The sequence below is a fragment of the Nuphar pumila genome, chromosome 2, assembly GCF_984573655.1.
Source record: "Nuphar pumila chromosome 2, dmNupPumi1.hap1.1, whole genome shotgun sequence".
Lineage (NCBI taxonomy): Eukaryota > Viridiplantae > Streptophyta > Magnoliopsida > Nymphaeales > Nymphaeaceae > Nuphar > Nuphar pumila.
Genome location: NC_143250.1, coordinates 91,241,838 through 91,262,045, shown reverse-complemented (window position 1 = coordinate 91,262,045; position 20,208 = coordinate 91,241,838). Strand labels below are relative to the sequence as shown.

The 20,208-nt window shown below is 36.5% G+C and overlaps 1 protein-coding gene across 3 annotated transcripts in view; it reads left to right on the top strand.

Annotated features, from left to right (window-relative positions):
* Nucleotides 1-20,208, top strand: part of LOC149846072 (YbaK/aminoacyl-tRNA synthetase-associated domain-containing protein) — a 65,484-nt gene that overhangs the window by 11,920 nt on the left and 33,356 nt on the right. For all 3 annotated transcript variants that reach the window (XM_089996155.1, XM_089996153.1, XM_089996154.1), the window contains exons 7-9: nt 6,208-6,290; nt 16,519-16,589; nt 16,672-16,831. In XM_089996155.1, the coding sequence (XP_089852281.1) occupies nt 6,208-6,290; nt 16,519-16,589; nt 16,672-16,831 (314 nt within the window). The remainder of the gene's footprint in view (nt 1-6,207; nt 6,291-16,518; nt 16,590-16,671; nt 16,832-20,208) is intronic.

Here is a 20,208-nt window from a genome sequence, read left to right as displayed (position 1 = left end):
TCATGTATTGCCTTTTCATTCCATTAATAAGAGAGCTTCAAAACCTTTTGAGATAATCTGTTCTGATGTATGGGGACCCGGTACAATTGCCTCTGGATCTGGAAGCAAATACTATCTAATATTTGTTGATAACTATTCTCGATACACTTGGATATATTTCATAAAAAATAAGTCAGAAGTCTTCTCTTTGTTTCAAAATTTTCTTTCCCTTGTCAAAAATCAATTTTCTAAGTCCATTCAATTTTTCCAATGTGATGGAGGTGGGGAATTCTCATCCCGTGATTTTATTTCTTTTCTTCAAAATAACGGAATAGGAAGAAGGGTGTCATGTCCTCACACCCCTCAACAAAATGAAATTGCCGAACGAAAACACAGGCATATCATTGAAAGTGCCATGAGTATGCTTCATGACAACAATCTTTCCATCAACCTATGGACAAAAGCTTTTCATTTTGCCGTGCATGTGATAAATAGACTGCTTATGGTTGTTCTGAAAAATAAGTCTCCTTATCACTGCCTTTTTGGAACTCATCCTAGTTATTATGATCTGCGTGTTTTTGAATGTGTCTGCTATGTACATATCGATCAGTCCCTGAGAAACAAGTTTCAAGACAAGGCCCAAAAGTGCAGATTTGTGGGATATGCAGATGACTACAAAGGATATAGGTGTTATGATCCCACCAACAAACACATCATAACCTCAAGAAACATTGTCTTTGATGAACAAAATTTTGATCACAGAGCTGACACAACGAATATGCCAATTGAAATTTATTATCCTTGGCTGAGCTTAGAACTTTTTGTTGGCTCCAATGAAGCATGTTCCTCATTGATGGGTAGAAGCCATGAATGATGAAATGAAAGCCTTGCATGAATGTGGAACATGGGAAGTTGTTCCCAGACCACCTGATAAAAATGTTGTCGGATGCAAATGGGTCTACAAAATCAAGTACAAGCCAGATGGAACCATTAAACGATATAAGGCAAGGCTTGTAGCAAAAGGATTCACTCAAGAAGCAGGGCAAGACTATGATGAGACTTTTAGTCCGGTTGTAAGAATGAGAACGATTCGAATCATCATCTCCCTGGCTGTTGAACATGGATGGAATTTGAGTCAGCTTGATGTAAAAAATGCATTCTTACATGGGAATTTGAAGAAAGAAGTATACATGGAACAACCCCCTGGATATCAAGAACAAAATTGTAAAACCCATGTATGCAAGCTAAAAAGAGCCATCTACGGCCTGAAGCAAGCATCTCGCTCTTGGTTTGATAGCTTCTCGCTGGAGATTCAGAAACATGGATTTTCACGTTCCATGCTAGACCACTCATTATTTATTTTTAAAAGCCCGCCTGTGACCACTCTATTATTAATTTATGTCGATGATATTATCATCACAGGAAACTCTGCGGACCACATCCAAGAAATAAAAGACTTATTAGGTCAAAGGTTCAAAATAAAAGATCTTGGAATTCTACGCTATTTTGTTGGTGTAGAAGTTGATAACCAGGCTCATGGCTTGACACTCACTTAACACAAGTACACCGTAGATGTTCTCAGCAAGGCAGGCATGAAAGACTGCAAACCTCTGGGAACTCCGAGTGTACTTCATAAAAAACTTAGCGCTCATGATGGAGATCTGTGTGATGACCCCACCAGGTATCGTAGCATAATAGGAATGTTACAATACCTCACATTCACTAGACCTGATATTGTTTATTCAGTCAATCAAGTGTCTCAATTTATGCATGCGCCACGTACTCGACATATGGAAGCAATCAAGAGGATCCTTCGATATCTGAAAGGGACTATTGGAGATGGATTGATATATTTACCACAGTCATATGGCCAAGACGAGCACCAAATTACTGTATATTGTGATGTAGACTGTGCAGGAGATCTTGACGAACGAAGATCTACATCAGGGTATTGTGCCTTCATTGGAAGAAATTTAGTCTCTTGGAGCAGTAGAAAACAAAAAGCTATCGCTAGATCAAGCATTGAGGCTGAATATAGATCCATGGCTGCTGCCACTGCCGAAGTCACATGGATCAGACATCTTCTAACTGAAGTAGGAGAAAAGATCTTCCACACTACCTTGCTCTGTGACAATCAAAGTGCCATCAACATGTCTTTCAATCCAGTACATCACAGTCGTGCCAAGCACATTGAGATCAACCAACACTTTATGAGACAGAAGGTTGAAGAAAAAGAGATTGAGCCTGAGTTTGTCAACACTGAAAGACAGGCTGCAGACATATTTACCAAAGGGTTAACCAAGGATCACTTTTGGATGCTTAAAAGCAAGTTGTTCATGGTTCAAAACCATAATCAACTTGAGGGGGGGTGAAAAAGGTGCATAGGATCTGACCCGATCCATGTACCCAATCCATGTAACATGTAACATAACCATGTAACCTTTTTCATTTATCGGGTCTGGATACACCAGACCCGGACCCATACTGTAATGTAACTTAAATACCCAAGTTAGGTCACGATTTCATTACTGAAATCGTGACAGTCGTAACTGCTCTCTCTCTCTTCCTCTCTCTCTCTCTCTTCTCTTTCTCAACGCAGGTGCAGCGCAGAGGAAAACTTTCATGTATATACCTATGTATACATACCAGTGTTATTAAAAACGCGCCTCAAGGTGCAAAAAGCACGCCTCGCCTCAAGGCGAGGGGCTTTGTGCCTTGAGGTGCAGGAATAAGGCACAATACCCTTGAGGCATGCGCCTCATAGGCCTTGAGGCGAGGCGCGCCTCGGACTGAGGCACACACGTCGGGTATAGTGTTTCTTATGGTGGATACGCAAGATTCGGTACGGATACTTCCGAACCGATATAAACGGGAAACACAAGAGACAAAATCATCAGTCGGGGAATGCCAAGGGCAAATAGAGGCATTTAAAATAAAAATACAATAATACCCTCATCAACGAAAATATTGTGACCGAAATAGGGTAGATATTTTGGTAAATTACAGTAAAACAAGCACTGAAGCCCCACAAATTTGCGACCAGGCTCATTGTTTCTGCAAAGAGCAAAAAGCAAGAGCGCTGTGATAAAATCTCACTCAAGCCGTCTCTTGCCACTGAAGAAGACGCCGCCCCTGCAACAACTCTCCGACGACCCTCTGGTGCTGGGGAAACTTAAGAAAGAGAGAAACCTTAGCGATTGATCGATTCTCCGGTTGGCAGAAGGCTTTCTTTGTTTCTTCGGTGATGGCCACCATGATGGGAGCTTCAAGCGCTTGTTTGTCGATGGATTCGAAGCTTCTGATTTTGGCCTTCCATGGCCTGAGATCGGTCGGACCAGCTCCGGTATATGGTCTCTTCGTTGCGTCGCCGGCGACCTCTCAGGCAAGATCGTCGGTTGTCACGGTCGTTGCGATGGTGAGTTTATTCTTGTGTTTTTTGGATTTCTTGGGAGATTGAAGCTAGTTTTCTGTGGAAACTTCGTTGTTCTGTTTGGTTTATATGGTCGTTCTTAGTTGCATTCTTTGGGTTTTCCAGGAAATTTCGCTCCTTCGTTCGTTCTGACTTAGTAGGAAGGGAGCAAAGATACTTTCTTATTAGCTTTTTAAAAATTTCAGCTTTTTGATGTGCGTTTGGCTTGTCGTTTTTTTCTTTCCCCCATTTATGAAAATACGCCGCAATACTCAAGGAATTGTATGATCATCCGATATCGAGTGTCTTATTTTGGCGGCTTTAGAGCCAACAATTCAGAATTCAGTAACACCATACCAAATGAAGGTCTGCATCAATTCAGAATTACAAATTCCAGTGACATGGGTATTATTGTATTTCTGAGCAATGTATATAGAAAGAGATCCCCAGCCACACCCAATATCCAGAATTGTCTGCCCATCTTTTACATCTGCTCTCTCACAATATGTCTCCAGCATTGCTCTCTCAGCTTCCTCTAATGTGTTAGACTTATTTCTGAAGTAACAACAGCTGCAAAATACAATTCATAATATTTCAAATTTTCAATTTGTTTAAACTGTGTCAGAAAGACCTAGTATAAGAAAGAACCAAGAGTAGCACACTTCAACAAACAGTTCTTGTGCATTCTTATATTTGGCATTTGGCATTCTTGGGTCCCAACAACCAAAGTGTTCTATGTTGATTACATAGGATTTCATTTTTCAACTTAGATTTATTTGATTGATTGCATGTTTTCGGTTTTGATGAATTTTTGTATTAAGGATATTGACAGAAATTTATTTATGTTAAGTTCCATAGCAGGATATAGATGTATTAAGCCTAATGACAGTTTTGAATTTCTATATTAAGCACATTGACAGAAAGTGATCTATGCGTTAAGTTCCAGGGCAGTTTTGATTCCTTTTAGAAAAGAATAATTCGTTTGTTTTTTGTCCACAAGGATGCTTACTGATATTCTATGCTGCAGTTCATGCGCAGATGTACGATGTTTATCTTTTTTTTTTAATTTTGTCTTTTTTTTTTAATTCAAGAAAGCATGCAACTGTAGAAAGTGAAACGATTTTTAATTTAATGAATGCCCATGTTTTATTTTTTAGATACTTACATAGATTAAGTTGTTGCATCAATGTTACTTTTACATGTTAATCTCATATTTTTTCAGTATTTATTTGAGATTTTTTATTTCCTGTTGGTTGTTGCTTCATCAATAAAGAATTTTTTTATTTTTTTATAATTTTAGATATTTTTATAGTTTTTTTAAGTTTTAAAAAAAAAACTTTGAGGCTTACGCTTTACGCCTCGAGGCTTACGCCTCGCCTCAGATTTTGGTGGAGCGCCTCGCTACGCCTCAACGCTTTTCACAACACTGATACATACATATATTCATATATATAGTTATTAATCTTGTAATAGTTAAATGCCCTATAGGGGTATTTTAGTTATTTTCCTTTGTAATAAAACTGTTTATTAAAACAGTTATTATTTTTTATTTATTTATTTTCCTGTTTTTTGTAATTAGAGGAGCCATTAGGGGCTCTATGGTCTTTTTGACCAATAGAGTCGTTGGGGCCTCTCTTGACCAAACAGAAGGATAACTGAATCTACTGTTTTGAGAATCATATCTTTCATATGCCTAGTAATTCAAAGACAAACAAGTTCTTACCTTCTAGCATATATGATTTGTCCTATATGAGATGACCTGGCCTTCAAATACTGCCTAAGATCATCCATGAAATAAACATACATGAATTTTGTTTACCTCATAAAACTGCACAAATGTTTCAGAAAGATATGTCATCTCTAAACTCATAATCCAATAGGAAAGAAACAAATCACTCTGAAATAGTTTAGATGGACAAAAGGAAAATACTTAAAGGTGACATCAACCCAATCAAAGTTGGGCCTTTTTCTTTTCTTCACTATAGGAATGATATGCTGCTGATCTGATTGTACGAAGATTTTACCCTCACCTTTAACATTATGTAAACAAAGAAAAAATTATGCCATAAAAGGAGGAATAAAAGAGATACACGAGGAACATAAAAAATTATGGAATAAATAAACAATGAAGGGAATGACACCATCTACCCCATGACCCTAAAAATTCCTGTGAGGTATGGGCTGGCACCAGCTTACTTCATTTATAATGATAATCCTAATTAGGCAATCCATATCATTGATTAGGATAGTAAACAGATTACGACTATACCACTCGTAACTGGAGTGAGGGCATCAATACAGTAGGCACTAAATTACATAATATGCCACCAATAAGTGGTCAACAGAAAATATTATGAGCAATATGAGTTACAAACGAACTGCCATCTTTAACTATTCTTATCACCACATTTGTAAGAATCTGTTTGGAAGTTTCAAATACCCCAAATTGCTTTTGCTAATGAATATACTCACATAATCATTGCTGGTGTCTTTTTATGTTTTAGAACTTAGGAGTGTTCCCATGTTTCTTTGCAGTTACATGACCAAAAACTTATATATATATATATGCTGATTTATCTTAAGCAATTTAGTGAACCAATAGAATATCAGTTGACGTGGTGATCTTTCTCTGTTTGAGGATCACTTGTATGTTTAGTGGTCTTATATACTTTCTTGGTATTCAAAAATTGATATTGGTGAAACTCAACTCTGGATATTTCATAGGAATTTTTTCAATACAGCCACTTTATTTCAGACTATTATATTAAAGGTGCATTTGGGGCATTAATTTTATGCAATGTGTGCATGTTTTTCCAAAGGTCCGTCGCGCTTCTGTTGGATCAAAGCTTTAAGGCTCAAAAAAGATGTTTTTTTCATCCTCTTTCAAATGATATGACTATATGTAAGTATTAATTCCTTTTAACATTGAAAGGCTTTTTATAACTTTCCTAGACATGCTTATTAGAGTTGCTGTAGTTTGTTAATTGAAATATTCATTACAGAATATATTTCTTGTATATCACTGTGGCTTAATCTATGTCACACAGACACTTCGCATAGCATGTGTATCATGTGTCGACACGACACAATGCTCGAGCATTTCATGGTCATGATACATCAATCCATGGACATGGTCAAACCGGTTTCACACAAAGAACAAGGCCATTAACTTTATCTATTTTCTTTTATGATCTTATTTACTTATTTTATACTCACTTGATTTCTTTTTCTTTTAAAATTTGCCATCAATTTCATTATATTTCAATTTCAACTTAGTTTCATTCTTTGATGTTCCTAATTATAGTGATTTATAATTGTTGTTTTATACATACACTCACACACATGCATGCATCTATGTGTGTACGGTTGTGTCCCTGTGCCCTAATTTTTGAAAACTAGCATATCGTACCAAGCATGTCTTCATTGTTTTCTGCTCTCACATCCATATCCGTGTGACAAAGATCTTAAGTCCAGAGATTATAGCAATTTGTTTAACAATATGAAATGTTGGGTTGGAGTGTTGTGCGATCGTAGAATGCCATTGCAGTTGAAGGAAAAGTTTTATAGGACGACTATTAGGCCCGCTTTACTATATGGTACGAAATGTTGGGCTGCCAAGAAACATCATATTCAAAAAATGAGTGTAGCTGAGGTGCGTATGCTGAGATGGATGTGTGGAAATACAATAAAAGATAAGATTCGGAACGAGGAGATACGTAAGAAGGTAGGCGTTGCACCCATTGAAAATAAGATGAGAGAGAATCGTTTACGGTGGTTTGGACATATTCGGCGAAGGCCTAATGATGCTCCAGTTAGAAGGATGGAGAAATGGGAAAATATATTAGTTAAAAGAGGTCGGGGTAGGCCTAGGAAGACATGGATGGAGGTGATAGGAAAGGATATGAATGCTTTGAACCTCACCGAGGACATGGCATTGGATAGAAATGATTGGAGGAGAAGGATTCATGTGGAAGACCCAGAATGATTTTCTTTTTTGGTTCATATCGCCGACCCCAATTGTTTTGAGATGAAGGCGTAGTTGTTGTTGTTGTTGTTTAACAATATGAAATGCAGCCTTCATAATTCTCTATATCACTCATTTGTTAGTGACGTCTAGTACTAAGAGGTTCTCAACAAGTAATATTGAGAATTATGATGTGAATCCTCACAGAATATAGTATGCTCTATGCCATGTCGCGTAGGTAAAGGTGTGAATACAGGGATGGCACAGATACAAAGGCCATGGATGGGAATTTCTAAAAGGATAATACCGTGGTATGACTATGTAAACATGGAAAATGCACAAATATATTATATTTCAAAAAGTACTCCACATATTTGGTTATACATTGTTAATACTAGCAAAAAGTCTAAATCATGTTAAAGATATCTAATTAACGAACAAGTAATAGTAAAAAGGTATATCGATAATCTTGGATGCTTTTGATCATGAGTTTTACTACACATTGACTGGATCATAAAATGGATCAAATGGGTTGAATCATGTCTGAAATTCAGTTGATCCATACCTGAAGTACCTAAGTACCAGCATGGGTACGACATGGGAGTGCCCATGTTACAAAGGCTATATGTAGGAAGTCTATGCATAACCTATCAACAGTCAGATTGGTGTTGGAACCAATCCCACTAAAGTGAGGTTCATTTCGTGTAGCATCCAACTTTCTTTGGGGGTGAGTTAAAGTACCTTTTGTGTGGTTTAAACTTTAAAGTGGGTTAGAGCTTTAGTTCCTTTAAGGTCTACTGGTATATGATTGACCAGGAATTACCCAGTATTGGCAATGGAATTTCTTTACGGGGCTCCAATATGACCCTTACCCTAGTGCATGGTTCCAATGCTGATCTTGATGGCCTCGTCCAGAGGCTAGGTTGGGCGATTTGTTGGCCTCTTGAGTATGGGATGCAGTAAGAAAGTGATATAGCAGAGAGTAAATACTGGGATGACAAGCTTTTGGAGGTGTCTTTTGGACTGTATGACTACATTACTGTGCCTTTTAGTACATTTTTCTTGGGAGGATGTAACTACTTCAGAAGTTTGTGGTGATGGTGGTGCTTAGGTTAGACTAGAGGTAATGGACTATTTAGCAAATATGACGCGATCAAGACGGATAAAAATGTGGCCTTGTTCAATTGAGAAGTCACTGGTTGAAACTTGTGAGTTCAGGAACTGCATAGAAAGGTTATAACTTAGAGCTTGGTATTTACAGCCTGCTTGATTAATTTCCATCATGGAGATTTCTGTTGGTTTCTTATAGTGGAAGCTTCCATAGATTTGGGATTTTTTCCCCTTCCTAGAAATGTTTTTTCCATCACTGATAATATGTTGTGCCAACTTTGTAAAAGCAGTTGGATATAACATATTATGCTCAACCATCTGTAATCTGGATCTGTTGCTGCACTTCTTATGCCTCTTGGTTTGTTTTTCTCGGCAAAGTGGGACTTTTTATGTTTGATGCACATCTTTTATGGTTAAACACTTATCATATTTTCCCCCTTCTGCAACTTGTTCATATCAGATCATCGGTTTGGACAATAAAATGGCCTTACCTTTATGGCTCAGAGATATCTATATCCTGCACGAGTCGTCATCATTTTGATGTATGGGATAGGATTCTTCTAGCCTATGGGCACACATTTTTCTAAAACAAGCCTGTTGCTGCTACTCAACTGTTTTGTGTACTAGCTGCATGTCTGACACTTGTAATTTCTAGTTCATGTCCTCTTATGGTTTTTGCGCACATCTCAGTCCAAGGCTTGCCTTTGTGCCTATTCCGAAGAAAATAGTTACTTGGCTTCTACCTTCAAAGTTCAAACTACTAACCGTAGCCTCACTGGGAGATCCATATCATTATAAGGGGATCGATATCATAGTACCACTACTATCTTTCTTCAAATTTTAAAGTGCTCCACTAAAGATTGGAAGGGAAAATAAAACTAAAAGAAAGAGAGGCTGTGCTTTTTTCAAAGAAACGTTAAAATGGACAAAAAAGTAGGAAAATCTTAAGGAACTTTTCAAGGAGAGAGAAATTTAATGCCCTTGAATTCTCTTCTTGATGATTGCAAACTATTAGAACCAAAAAAACAGTAGAGAAAAATAGATTAGGCAGTGATGAGGAAGAATGGAGGAATACAAAAGGTTCTAGTGTGAATGAGGGAGTCTAATGGGTTGATACCCTCTTAGTAAAAACATTATGTGTTATAAAATGTTTGACAAAAAATGCCCTTACAAGCTATTTTCATGACATTCGACATATTTGAATTGGTCAAGCCTGTGGTCAATCCTGGTCAGTCAGATTTTAGATAAACATGACCTTCACCTCACAAGAAGGTTTGAACTTTTGAATGATGTATACTGTATACTTATATATACAGGCATCATACTCACTTTTGGACTTGATATAAAGTAAGAATAGAGGGGTCAGCCAGGGAGAATTCATTCTATTGTGCCCTTAAACTTGTCTCTTTCTTTCTCTATTTCTTCCTCTTTCTTATCTTCTTTCTCCTTTCTCTAGGGAAACCATTTTATGTACTTAGATGTATAGACATAGATGTGCACACGCAAAGTGGTCCTTCTTAACACAATGCTCTAAATCAAATAAGTTAGTTAAGTTAAATTCCACATATAGGTTAGCTTGATGATGTTTTCGTAATCTTGTAATTATCTTTTATAGACAAAGTTATAGGAGATTGCCTAAAAAATCTCCTGCTATGTACCTCAAATAAAAGGAAACTCAATCTCTAATTTGTAGATATACTTTCTTTTTAGCACAAACTTGTTAAATTAGGATAAGAATAGGCAATGTGCATTATACTTACAAAACAGAGTTAGATATCCCTAATCTAAAGGAGAGAAGAAAAAGCCATAGTTATCAGATCACTTCCAACTGTGATTCCCAGGAAGCAGAATCATAATCAGTCCAGAATCACGATTCAACAATGATGGAAATCGCGATTCCCATGACATGGCAACCCTGATTCATTCAAGAATCCTGATTTCCTTGACTGGGAATCTTGATTCCTTTACATGGAAACCCCGATTCCATTTTTTAAAAATTGTGATTTTCCTCAGAAATTTCAATTCTTTGAGGAATCCCTATTCTTATGCTAATAAAATTTTGCGTATCACTTCTTAATTGATCCCCACACCACTTCCTACTCGCTTCCCATTTCCTAAATCGTCTAAAACTATGAAATGATTGCTTTTCGGTTCCAATTCCAGTACTGCTTCCTAATTCTGATTCTCACTCTAGGAACTATGGAGAAAACTATAGCCCAAAGGATTTCTTATGTCATTTTTGTAAAAATGTCTACGAAGAGACAATACACATACAAGCAGTAATACTTCACAAAAGATATGCACAAATGCACTCAAACCACACTTGAACAAATACACACAAAGGCGTAAAATAATGCAAACATGCACAAATGCATGTAACAAGAATTTATTGAATGAAAAGGAGGAGCTTGAGTCACTCAAGCCTTAACAAAATATAAGGGGAAGACCCCTATTTATACCCCTTTAGAGGCCCCACATAGGGGCTCCAAAGGAGTGTCTCCCAACGACTCTTTTGGGGAGCCTCCTTAGGTGGCGCAAACCACAAAAAAAAATAAAAGAAAAGAAAAGAAAAAAAAGAAAAGAAAATTACAATCATATTCTAAATGTAATATGCGTAAAACATGAATTTACAGAAATACCCTTTTTGGGTATTATAAGCTAAATATATATATATACAACGAAAAATATGATTACATTTTAACACCCCCCTCAAATTTACGGTGTGATGACCATAAGTTTGCCCAAAAGAAAATTAAATCTGGGGGAGCAAAGCGCCTTGGTGAAGAAGTCTGCTAGTTGATATTCGGATGTCACATATGGAAGATCGATGACCTTCTTTAAATATTCTTCTCGAACATAATGACAGTCCGTCTTTATGTGTTTTGTGCGCTCACGAAAGGTATGAGTTTTGGCAATGTATATCACACTCTTATTGTCACAACATAACTTTGTTGGTTCTTGAATATGAACTCCCATATCTTCTGACAGATGTTGAATCCATACTATTTCCATAGTTGTAGATGCCATGACTCTATACTCAGCTTCAGTAGAGGACAATGATACCTTTTGCTGCTTCTTTCACCACCAAGAGACCGACAATTCACCAAAAAAGATACAGAAACCAGTGGTGGAGTGACGATTATTAGGGTCACCTCCCCAATCAGAGTCAGTATACATGATTAAATTTAATTCAAAGGATGAAGAAAGAAATACTCTTATTTGTTGTTCCCTTTATATATCGGATGATTCGAAGAAGTGCACTCATGTGAACCGATGTAGGATCATGTTGGAATTGACTTGCAATGTGAACTGTTAGGCTTAGTGATGCTAAGATACATCAATGACCCAACCAGCTGTCTCTAAGGAGTAGAATTATCCAAAATAATCTCATCATCGATCCTCATCTTGGATCCAACAACTTTGGGTGTTTCACAAATTTTGTCATCAGTAATGCCTGACCTGTCAATTATCTGACAAGCAAGCTTAGTTTGGGATAAAAAATATCCTCTATGAGAGAAAACAACTTTAATGCTCAGAAAGTATGTCAGAAAACCTAAGTTTGACATTTCAATTTTTTCAGTTAGCGCAGACTTAATTTTTTTAATTCCCTTTATATCATCACCTGGAATTAACATGTCATCAACATATAGCAGCAAGATTACAATTCTTGCATCAGATTTCTTTACAAATAAGGCAGTGTCAGTATAGCATAAGACAAATCCATTTTCTATCATTAAACTGTTAAATCGGTCATACCAAGCTTTGAGAGCTTGTTTTAGAGCTTTTCGTAAACGGAGAACTTTACCATTAGGGCAATCCATTCCAGGAAGAGTAGTCATATAAACTTTTTTATTTAAATCTCCATTTAAGAAAGCATTTTTAACATCCATTTGATAAATGTTTCATTTTTTAATTGATACGATGGTAATAAGACATCTAATTGTAACCATTCGAGCAACGGGGCAAACGTTTTATCATAGTCTACCCCATATTTTTGTCCATATCCCTTAGCAACTAGATGCGCCTTATATTTCTCAGGAGTTCCATCACTCTTAGTCTTGACTTTAAAAACCCACCTACATCCTATACTTTTCTTTCCTTTAAGAAGATCCTGAAATTTACATGTTCTAGCTTTCCTAAGAGCTCTTAGTTCATTTTCCATTGCTTCTACCCATTCATTCATCTTTTTGGCTTCTTCAAAATTTTTGGGCTCAACATATGAGTGTATGGCACTAAGGCACGCTCTATGTTTGGGAGAAAAAGAGTCATAAGATATGAATCTAGAAGGAGGTCTCCTATTTCTCTCAATTCTTTGAGAACTTTCACCCAAAGTGATTGTTTTACTAGGCTCACTATATTTTTCTATAGCACTTTTAAAACTGCTTTGGTCTCTATGTTTGTATACAACAGGTTCCCTAGAAGATCTATCATCAGCCTCATGATAGATAAAAGGCTGAGGAGGATCGACATTCTTTTCTACTTCATTTTCACTTGGTGTGCATTCCTGATTACTGATGTCATCATCCCTTTACAAATGATCAAATAAAAAAGAATAATCCATATTTTCTTCGTGAGATTCAGATTTTTTAAATCCACTAACATTTTCTAGAAAGTTTACATTTCTAGACACATAACTTATCATTCTTGATATCGTAGCACCGAAATCCTTTTTGAGTCTCTGAATAACCAAGGAAGGCACATGGAATGACTTTAGGAGAAAGTTTATCATTTTTATCTGTCAAAATAAAACATTTGCACCTAAAAACCCTTAACCTACTATAATCAGGATCTCTTTTATACAAAATTTTAAATGGTTAAATTTTATCCAAGTTTTTGGATGGAAGACAGTTGATAAGATAGACAGATGCAAGGGCGGCTTCAGCCCAAAATCTTTTTGGGATGTTTTGGGAAATGAGCAGGGTTTTGGTTGTCTCAATAATGTGCCTATGTTTTCTTTCGGCCAAACCATTTTGTTGGGGTATTTTGGGACATTATTTTTGATGAATTATCCCATATTTCTCAAGATAACCTTTAAAATCATTTGAAAGATATTCTCCCCCATAATTGGTTCTAAGAATTTTTAAATTTTTGTCAAATTGATTCTTAATCATCATATGATAAGAATTAAATGTTGCAAAAACCTCGTGTTTATATTTGAGGAAATATATCCAAGTAAATCTAGAGAAATCATCCACAAATATCACATAATAAGAGAACCCTCCTTTTGAAATAATGGGTGCCGGTCCCCATACATCTGAATGAACAAGTTCAAAAGGTTTTGTAGTAAACATGGATTTTTGATAATATGGCAAACTTCTCATTTTTCCAAGTGTGCAATCATTACAAACAAAATTTCCTTTACATAAGTGTTTGGCAAACGGAAGATACAATTTTTTTGTGACATTGGGGTGACCAAGTCTTTTGTGCCATACATTAACGTCTTTGTGATGCAGTATATTACAAAAAGAATATTTTGGAATTTGAAGAAAGTCCACATAGTAAAGAGCTCATTTTCTAGAGTCTTCCCCAATCAATTTCCCGGACCGACGATCCTGTATCCAACATTTATCGGATGAGAATTTTATATCACATCCGTGGTCCGAGAGTTGAGAGACAGAAAGCAAGTTTAAATTTAGTTTTGAAATAAATCTAATTTTAGGAATAAAAAAATCTTTTTCTTCAAAAATTTCAGTTTCTTTAATTTCAAGAGAAATGCCATCGACAGTTGAAACAAAAAATGATGATGAATTCTTTAAAAAATCGGATAAAGAACACATGTTGGGGACATATGAAAAGAGGCACCCGAATCTAAGAGACAAGAGGTCTTACCAGGAGAAGAATAGGTAGATGTAGGCTCCAGAAACAACTCCCTTAAGAAGTGGTTGAAGCGCTTCCATGATCTGATATAGAGAAAGAACTCCATTCGAGGGAGTCACATTTTCTTCCTTTTGAGATGTGGTGGCTATGGCAAGCAACTTCTTCAATTTAAAGCAAACAGGTTTGATGTGTCCGGGTTCCTTACAAAAATGACACACAATTTTGCTGTAATCCTTTCTTCCTCCTTGACCACTTGATCATTGATTTTGATTTTTGAAGTGAGGAGGCTTATAAGTTCGAACATTGTTCTCCGGTCTTGAAACAATATTAACGACATCACTTTCTTCATTAGTTGAAGTAGCAAGAACACTCAGATGGTTTTTGCAAGTATTCATATATGTTTCCTCCTCACTAAGCTTTGTAATGACATCTTCAAGCTAGGGGAAAACAAAAGAGGAGAGAAGAGCTGACCGAATTTGCTCGAACTCAGGTCTAAGCCCATTCAAAAAATTGAAAAAATGGTCATCTTCCAATTGTTTGTACCTAAGCTCAATGGCTTCTCCACTCCATTTAGGCTCAAGCATGGCGAGTTCATCCCATATGGATGACAATTCCGCAAAATATTCCCTTATAGACATTTCATTCTGTTGAAGGGTAAAAGCCCTTTTTTGGAGATAGTACTCGTAAGACAAGTCTTTTGACGTGTACATTTTCTCAAGATAATGCCAAGATTTCGATGCTTTTTTTAATTTAATAATATTGACATTGATCTTAGTTTCAACCGATGAAAAAATCTAAGAAAGAATCTTGAAAATTTTCATTTCTCATTCCTCATGTTTCTTGGAATATTATTCAAGCGCTCTACTTCTTTCATCTCCTTCGAGGATTTTAATTTCACCTTTCTCTACCAAAGTAATCTTTGGTTCGGGTTCCGGTATAGAACCATGAACATATCCCCAAAGACCTTTACCTTTTATGTGAGCTTCCATGTTCCCGGCTTAAACATGATAGTTTGAGCCATTCAACTTGAAGCCAAGAGAGAAATCAGAGTCTTTTTCGCCCATTAGAGAGAATAGAATAGAGAAAAAATCACGTACCACAATAAGATTTTAGATCTTACGAGATGTAAAAAACTTCTAAAATATTGGATGAAGATAAGTCTCCACGTCAATCACAAAAAAATTTGAAGGCACACTTTTCGAGACACTCAACCACACATCCTTTCTTCTTCAATCCAAGCTTTGATACCATGTAAAAATGTCTACGAAGTGACAATATGCATACAAGCACTAATACTTCACAAAAGATGTGCACAAATGCACTCAAACCACACTTGAACAAATACTCACAAAGGCGTAAAATAATGCAAACATGCACAAATGCAAACATGCACAAATGCATGTAACAAGAATTTATTGAATGAAAAGGAGGAGCTTGAGTCACTCAAGCCTTAACAAAATATAAGGGGAAGACCCCTATTTATACACCTTTAGAGGAGCCACATAGGGGGCTCCCAAAGGAGTCGTTGGGAGCCCCCAACGACTCTTTTGGGGAGCCTCCTTAGGTGGCGCAAACCACAAAAAAAGAATAAAAGAAAAAAAAGAAAAGAAAAAAAAGAAAATTACAATCATATTCCAAATGGAATATGCGTAAAATATGTATTTACATAAATACATTTTTTGGATATTATAATCTAAAATATATATATATATATATATATACAACGAAAAATATGATTACATTTTAACAATTTTTATACTTTTTTGTACCAAATTACCTCTTGCATTAACTTTATTACATGTGTTAATACATGCATGCATATAATATATAATTAAAAGTCAGTAAATATGTACACTAAATATGTGTTTTTATTGCATCTCCTGTCACATTGACACTTATGTGCACGGAAAAGGGGACTGTCCTACATCATAGCCAAAATGGAAAAGACTTGTAATGCCAAACATATTTTCCATATTGAGTTACATAATCTTTCTTTGTTTTCTCTTGGAATTTAGACTTTAAATAGTATTCTGGTTCTGTTGAATAAATAGAAACTCAACCTAAGATGGTCATCATTTATCTGTATCTTCATTTTAATCCACCTGGATTCTTGGTGCAGTTTTAGAAAATGGAAATTGATACTGTAATGGAGACTGTTGCATCAGTAACAGCCTCATTGTTCTCTTTAACTAGTTACTTTTCTAGATGTTTAATGTCTTCAATGGATTTGTTTTTTCAGCCCTTGCTGCTTCTGAGCTTGACAAGTTTTTGATTTCAATTGGAAGAAATCCATCTTATGTGGACCTGAAGGTAAGTTATAACCCATGATGTAATGGGTAAATAATATTTCTCTTTGGGGTTCATGGATCCATGTCTCTTGCTTCTATCACAGGAAAATCGTTCTGTTGGAAAGGATCAACCCCCTGATCTTGCTGCTCATGTTCCTGCTGATGCCCCAATTCTTCCAGGTCTGCTCCTGAAACCAGTCATTACGGAATCTCCAGCAGTTGGGTACTGTTTGTCTGATGGGAGAAATTCAACAGCTCAAATAGGTAGGCTTAAGAGTGCATCATGATTATTTTCATATTCTCTTCTTCTCAAATGCACAAATTTTACTTGGTTCAGACTATTTTGTGTTTAAGTATAATACAAGAAACCTCTACAGGGGGAAGATGAAAGAGTTACAAGTGATAGTTTTATTTTTGTGGAGAATGCTAATGCTTTGCAGCTAAACATTCATAAATTGGGTTGAAGTTTTTCAATGGGAGAGAATGTTCAATGTCCTCCCCCTAGAGGGAAACCCTTGAATGACACTTTCAATGGCTTTGGTGTTCATGATTGCTTTTTAGGTGATTGTGCATCACCATGGAGGTTATAGGCTAACATGATGAGTGAGACTAGTTCAGCGAGAACTAACAATAATGTACTGATTGTATTTGACAAGGTTGCCAATAACCTCGTCTGTTCACCCCACGGAAGAGATATGAGCATATCTTACAGCCGTTTAGATGGGATCTTCTCATGGTTTTTCAGATAGCATCAAACATAACTGCATGGAGTTTAAATTTATGTTCAAGAAATTCAGATCCTTATGCCTGTCTATTACTGGGTTTGTGTATTTTGGCACTCAAGAATGGTTTGTTTCTTATTCGAGTCAACAATGAGGAACTGATAATATGTTGAGGTATTTGGCATGTGGCCAAAAGAATCCTTGTGATTAATTGTGAATTTTGCAGAACTGGAGAAGACGAAATATGGGCTGCAACATGTGGATCATCGATTTTAAAAGCTAAAAATAAAGGTTTTCCATTAAAATTTTTGTTTTGAAAATAGATCCGATATTCAGATCTGAATTTGAGAAGATTATGGTGACCGTTCTTTAAGATGTCGTGCCTTTCCTCCTCCGTTGAGCATAGATCATCCAGATTAGGGATGTCAGATCTTCATTGTTGGGGCTGTGTTGCTAAGAATTTTGGTGATGCGATAAAAAAAAGCGTGGTTTACCTTGGACATGGAATCCTAAAAAAAAGAGTTTTGGTGGTGGGAGCCACCGAAACTCGGAAAAGACACAAAATATGAACAATATATTGGACATATCTAAACTTATAAAATACTGAAAATAAACAACATATACATATAAAACAAATCTAAATCTCACTTCGGGCTACGGGTAGACGACACTTTGGCTAGGTTCAAGCTCCAAATAGGGTGAGATAGGGTGATTTGGACCCTAGACTAAGTTTTGTAGGCTTAGTAGGCTAGGTCGTGTAGAAATTTTGACAGAGTAAGGTTCGGATTCTATATACTGAAATAAGGGGGGTAGCCTCCTATTTATAGTTTTTCTGGTAGATCCAGATCCAAAGAGGGATCTACAGCTGAAATCAAACGAATTCAAACCGAGGGCTTAGATTTGATCTTAGTTAGGTGATTTAGGGATATGATCTAGGTTTAATGGGTGTCATTAAGTGAGGGAGGGATCTTTAGCTGGCAAAAAAGCACAGAAATGGTCGAGACACGCCTTTTTTTTGAGCTTCCTGACATGAGAATCCATTAAAAGATTTAACGACAAATGAGCTGAGATTTAACGACAAATGGATATGTCATTATTATCTAATAACGACAGATGACCAGAAATAGACCGTTTTGAAATGAGATATGATGGCACATGTTTAACGACAATTCAAAAGTAATAATGAAGAATGGAATTTGTCATTATAACTCTAAAACTAGTTTTGGTCATGACTTTTGATTTTGATGTCGGTTTGACCTTATTTTTGGTGTTTGAAAGCTAAGAACCTCTTTCAACTTTTCTTTTGATTAAAAATCTTGAAAAAATAGTTTTAAAGGTCAAATATCAGATTAAAACAAACTTGAGCTGTGAAAATAGAGATTTTTGATATGACAAATATTTAGTCCGAAATTGGGTGTCTACCCTCAACCAGGAAAGACGTGAGTCTTTTCTCCTTTATATTATAGAAAACAATTACAAGACATAATGTTACAGATTTGCCTTTACTAAGTTACAACACTCACATATAATAAAAAGGGCAATAATATAACCAATTAAAACATAAATATATGTAAAAGTATCTTCAACAAGATACTAAAGTCAAAGGAACGATATAAATGTGCAAGCATTCACACACCAAGAACACTTGTGCACCAAAAGCACAAAATACGAAATCACAAAAGTGCAAATGCACTCATAAGTTTTATAAACACTAAAATGGTTGGGCAATAAATCCCAACAACCACTACTAAATACAAGAGAGAGTGCCCATATTTATAGGGCTAAAGGAGACCTTGGAAGGGGCTCCACATAGTCGTTGGAGCCCCTCCAACGGTCACAAATGTGACCGTTGGAGGGGTCCAACGACTAGTGTGTTGGGCCCCTCCCAAGGTAGGTACAAGGCATTTATTAAAAGAAAAATAAAAAGGGAAAAAGAAATTACAAAACATATTCGAAAAAGAATGTGTGTAAAAATGTCTAAACTACCCCTAAGACTAAAGATAGAATTATATATATATTTTACATATATAATAGGTAGATACATATACATATATTATATATATGTATATGTATTACCTTATATATGTAAAATATATATACGAAGTTACAAAATTGAATTACATAATTTAACACCCCCCCTCAAACTTAGGGCAGGATGACCGATAGTTTGCCAAGAAGGAAGTTGAACCGTGGAGCACACAAGGCTTTGGTAAAGAAGTCTGCCAACTGATATTCAGACGTAACATAAGGAAGATCAATGACTCCTCGGAGATATGCTTCGCGAACGTAGTGACAGTCCATTTCAATGTGTTTGGTCCGCTCATGGAATGTGTGGTTTTTCGCAATGTAAATTGCGCTCTTGTTGTCGCAACACAGCTTGGTGGGCCCTTCTATTGTGACTCCCATGTCTTCAAGCAGTTGATGAATCCAAACAATCTCCATGGTAGTAGTTGCCATGGCACGATATTCAGCTTCTGTTGAGGAGAGTGACACCTTTTGTTGCTTCTTGCATCTCCATGAAATCAGTGAGTCACCTAAGAATACACAAAAACCAGTGGTGGAGTGACGGTTATTTGAGTCACCTCCCCAATCAGAATCAGTATAAGCGATTAATTTTAAATCGGAAGAAGATGACAGAAAAACTTCCTTGTTTAGAGTACCCTTTATGTATCTTACGACTCGTAAGATGACACTCATGTGAACGGATGTAGGCGCATGCTGAAACTGACTTGCAGTATGGACTGCATGGGATATATCTGGTCTGGTAATACTCAGATACATCAGAGATCCTACAAGTTGTCTGTAGGTGTAGGATCCAAAAGTGGAACCCCATCATCAATTTTCATCTTTGCTCCTACTACCGCAGGAGTTTCGCAAAGCTTCTCATCCGTAATACTTGACCTGTCAATGATCTCAGAT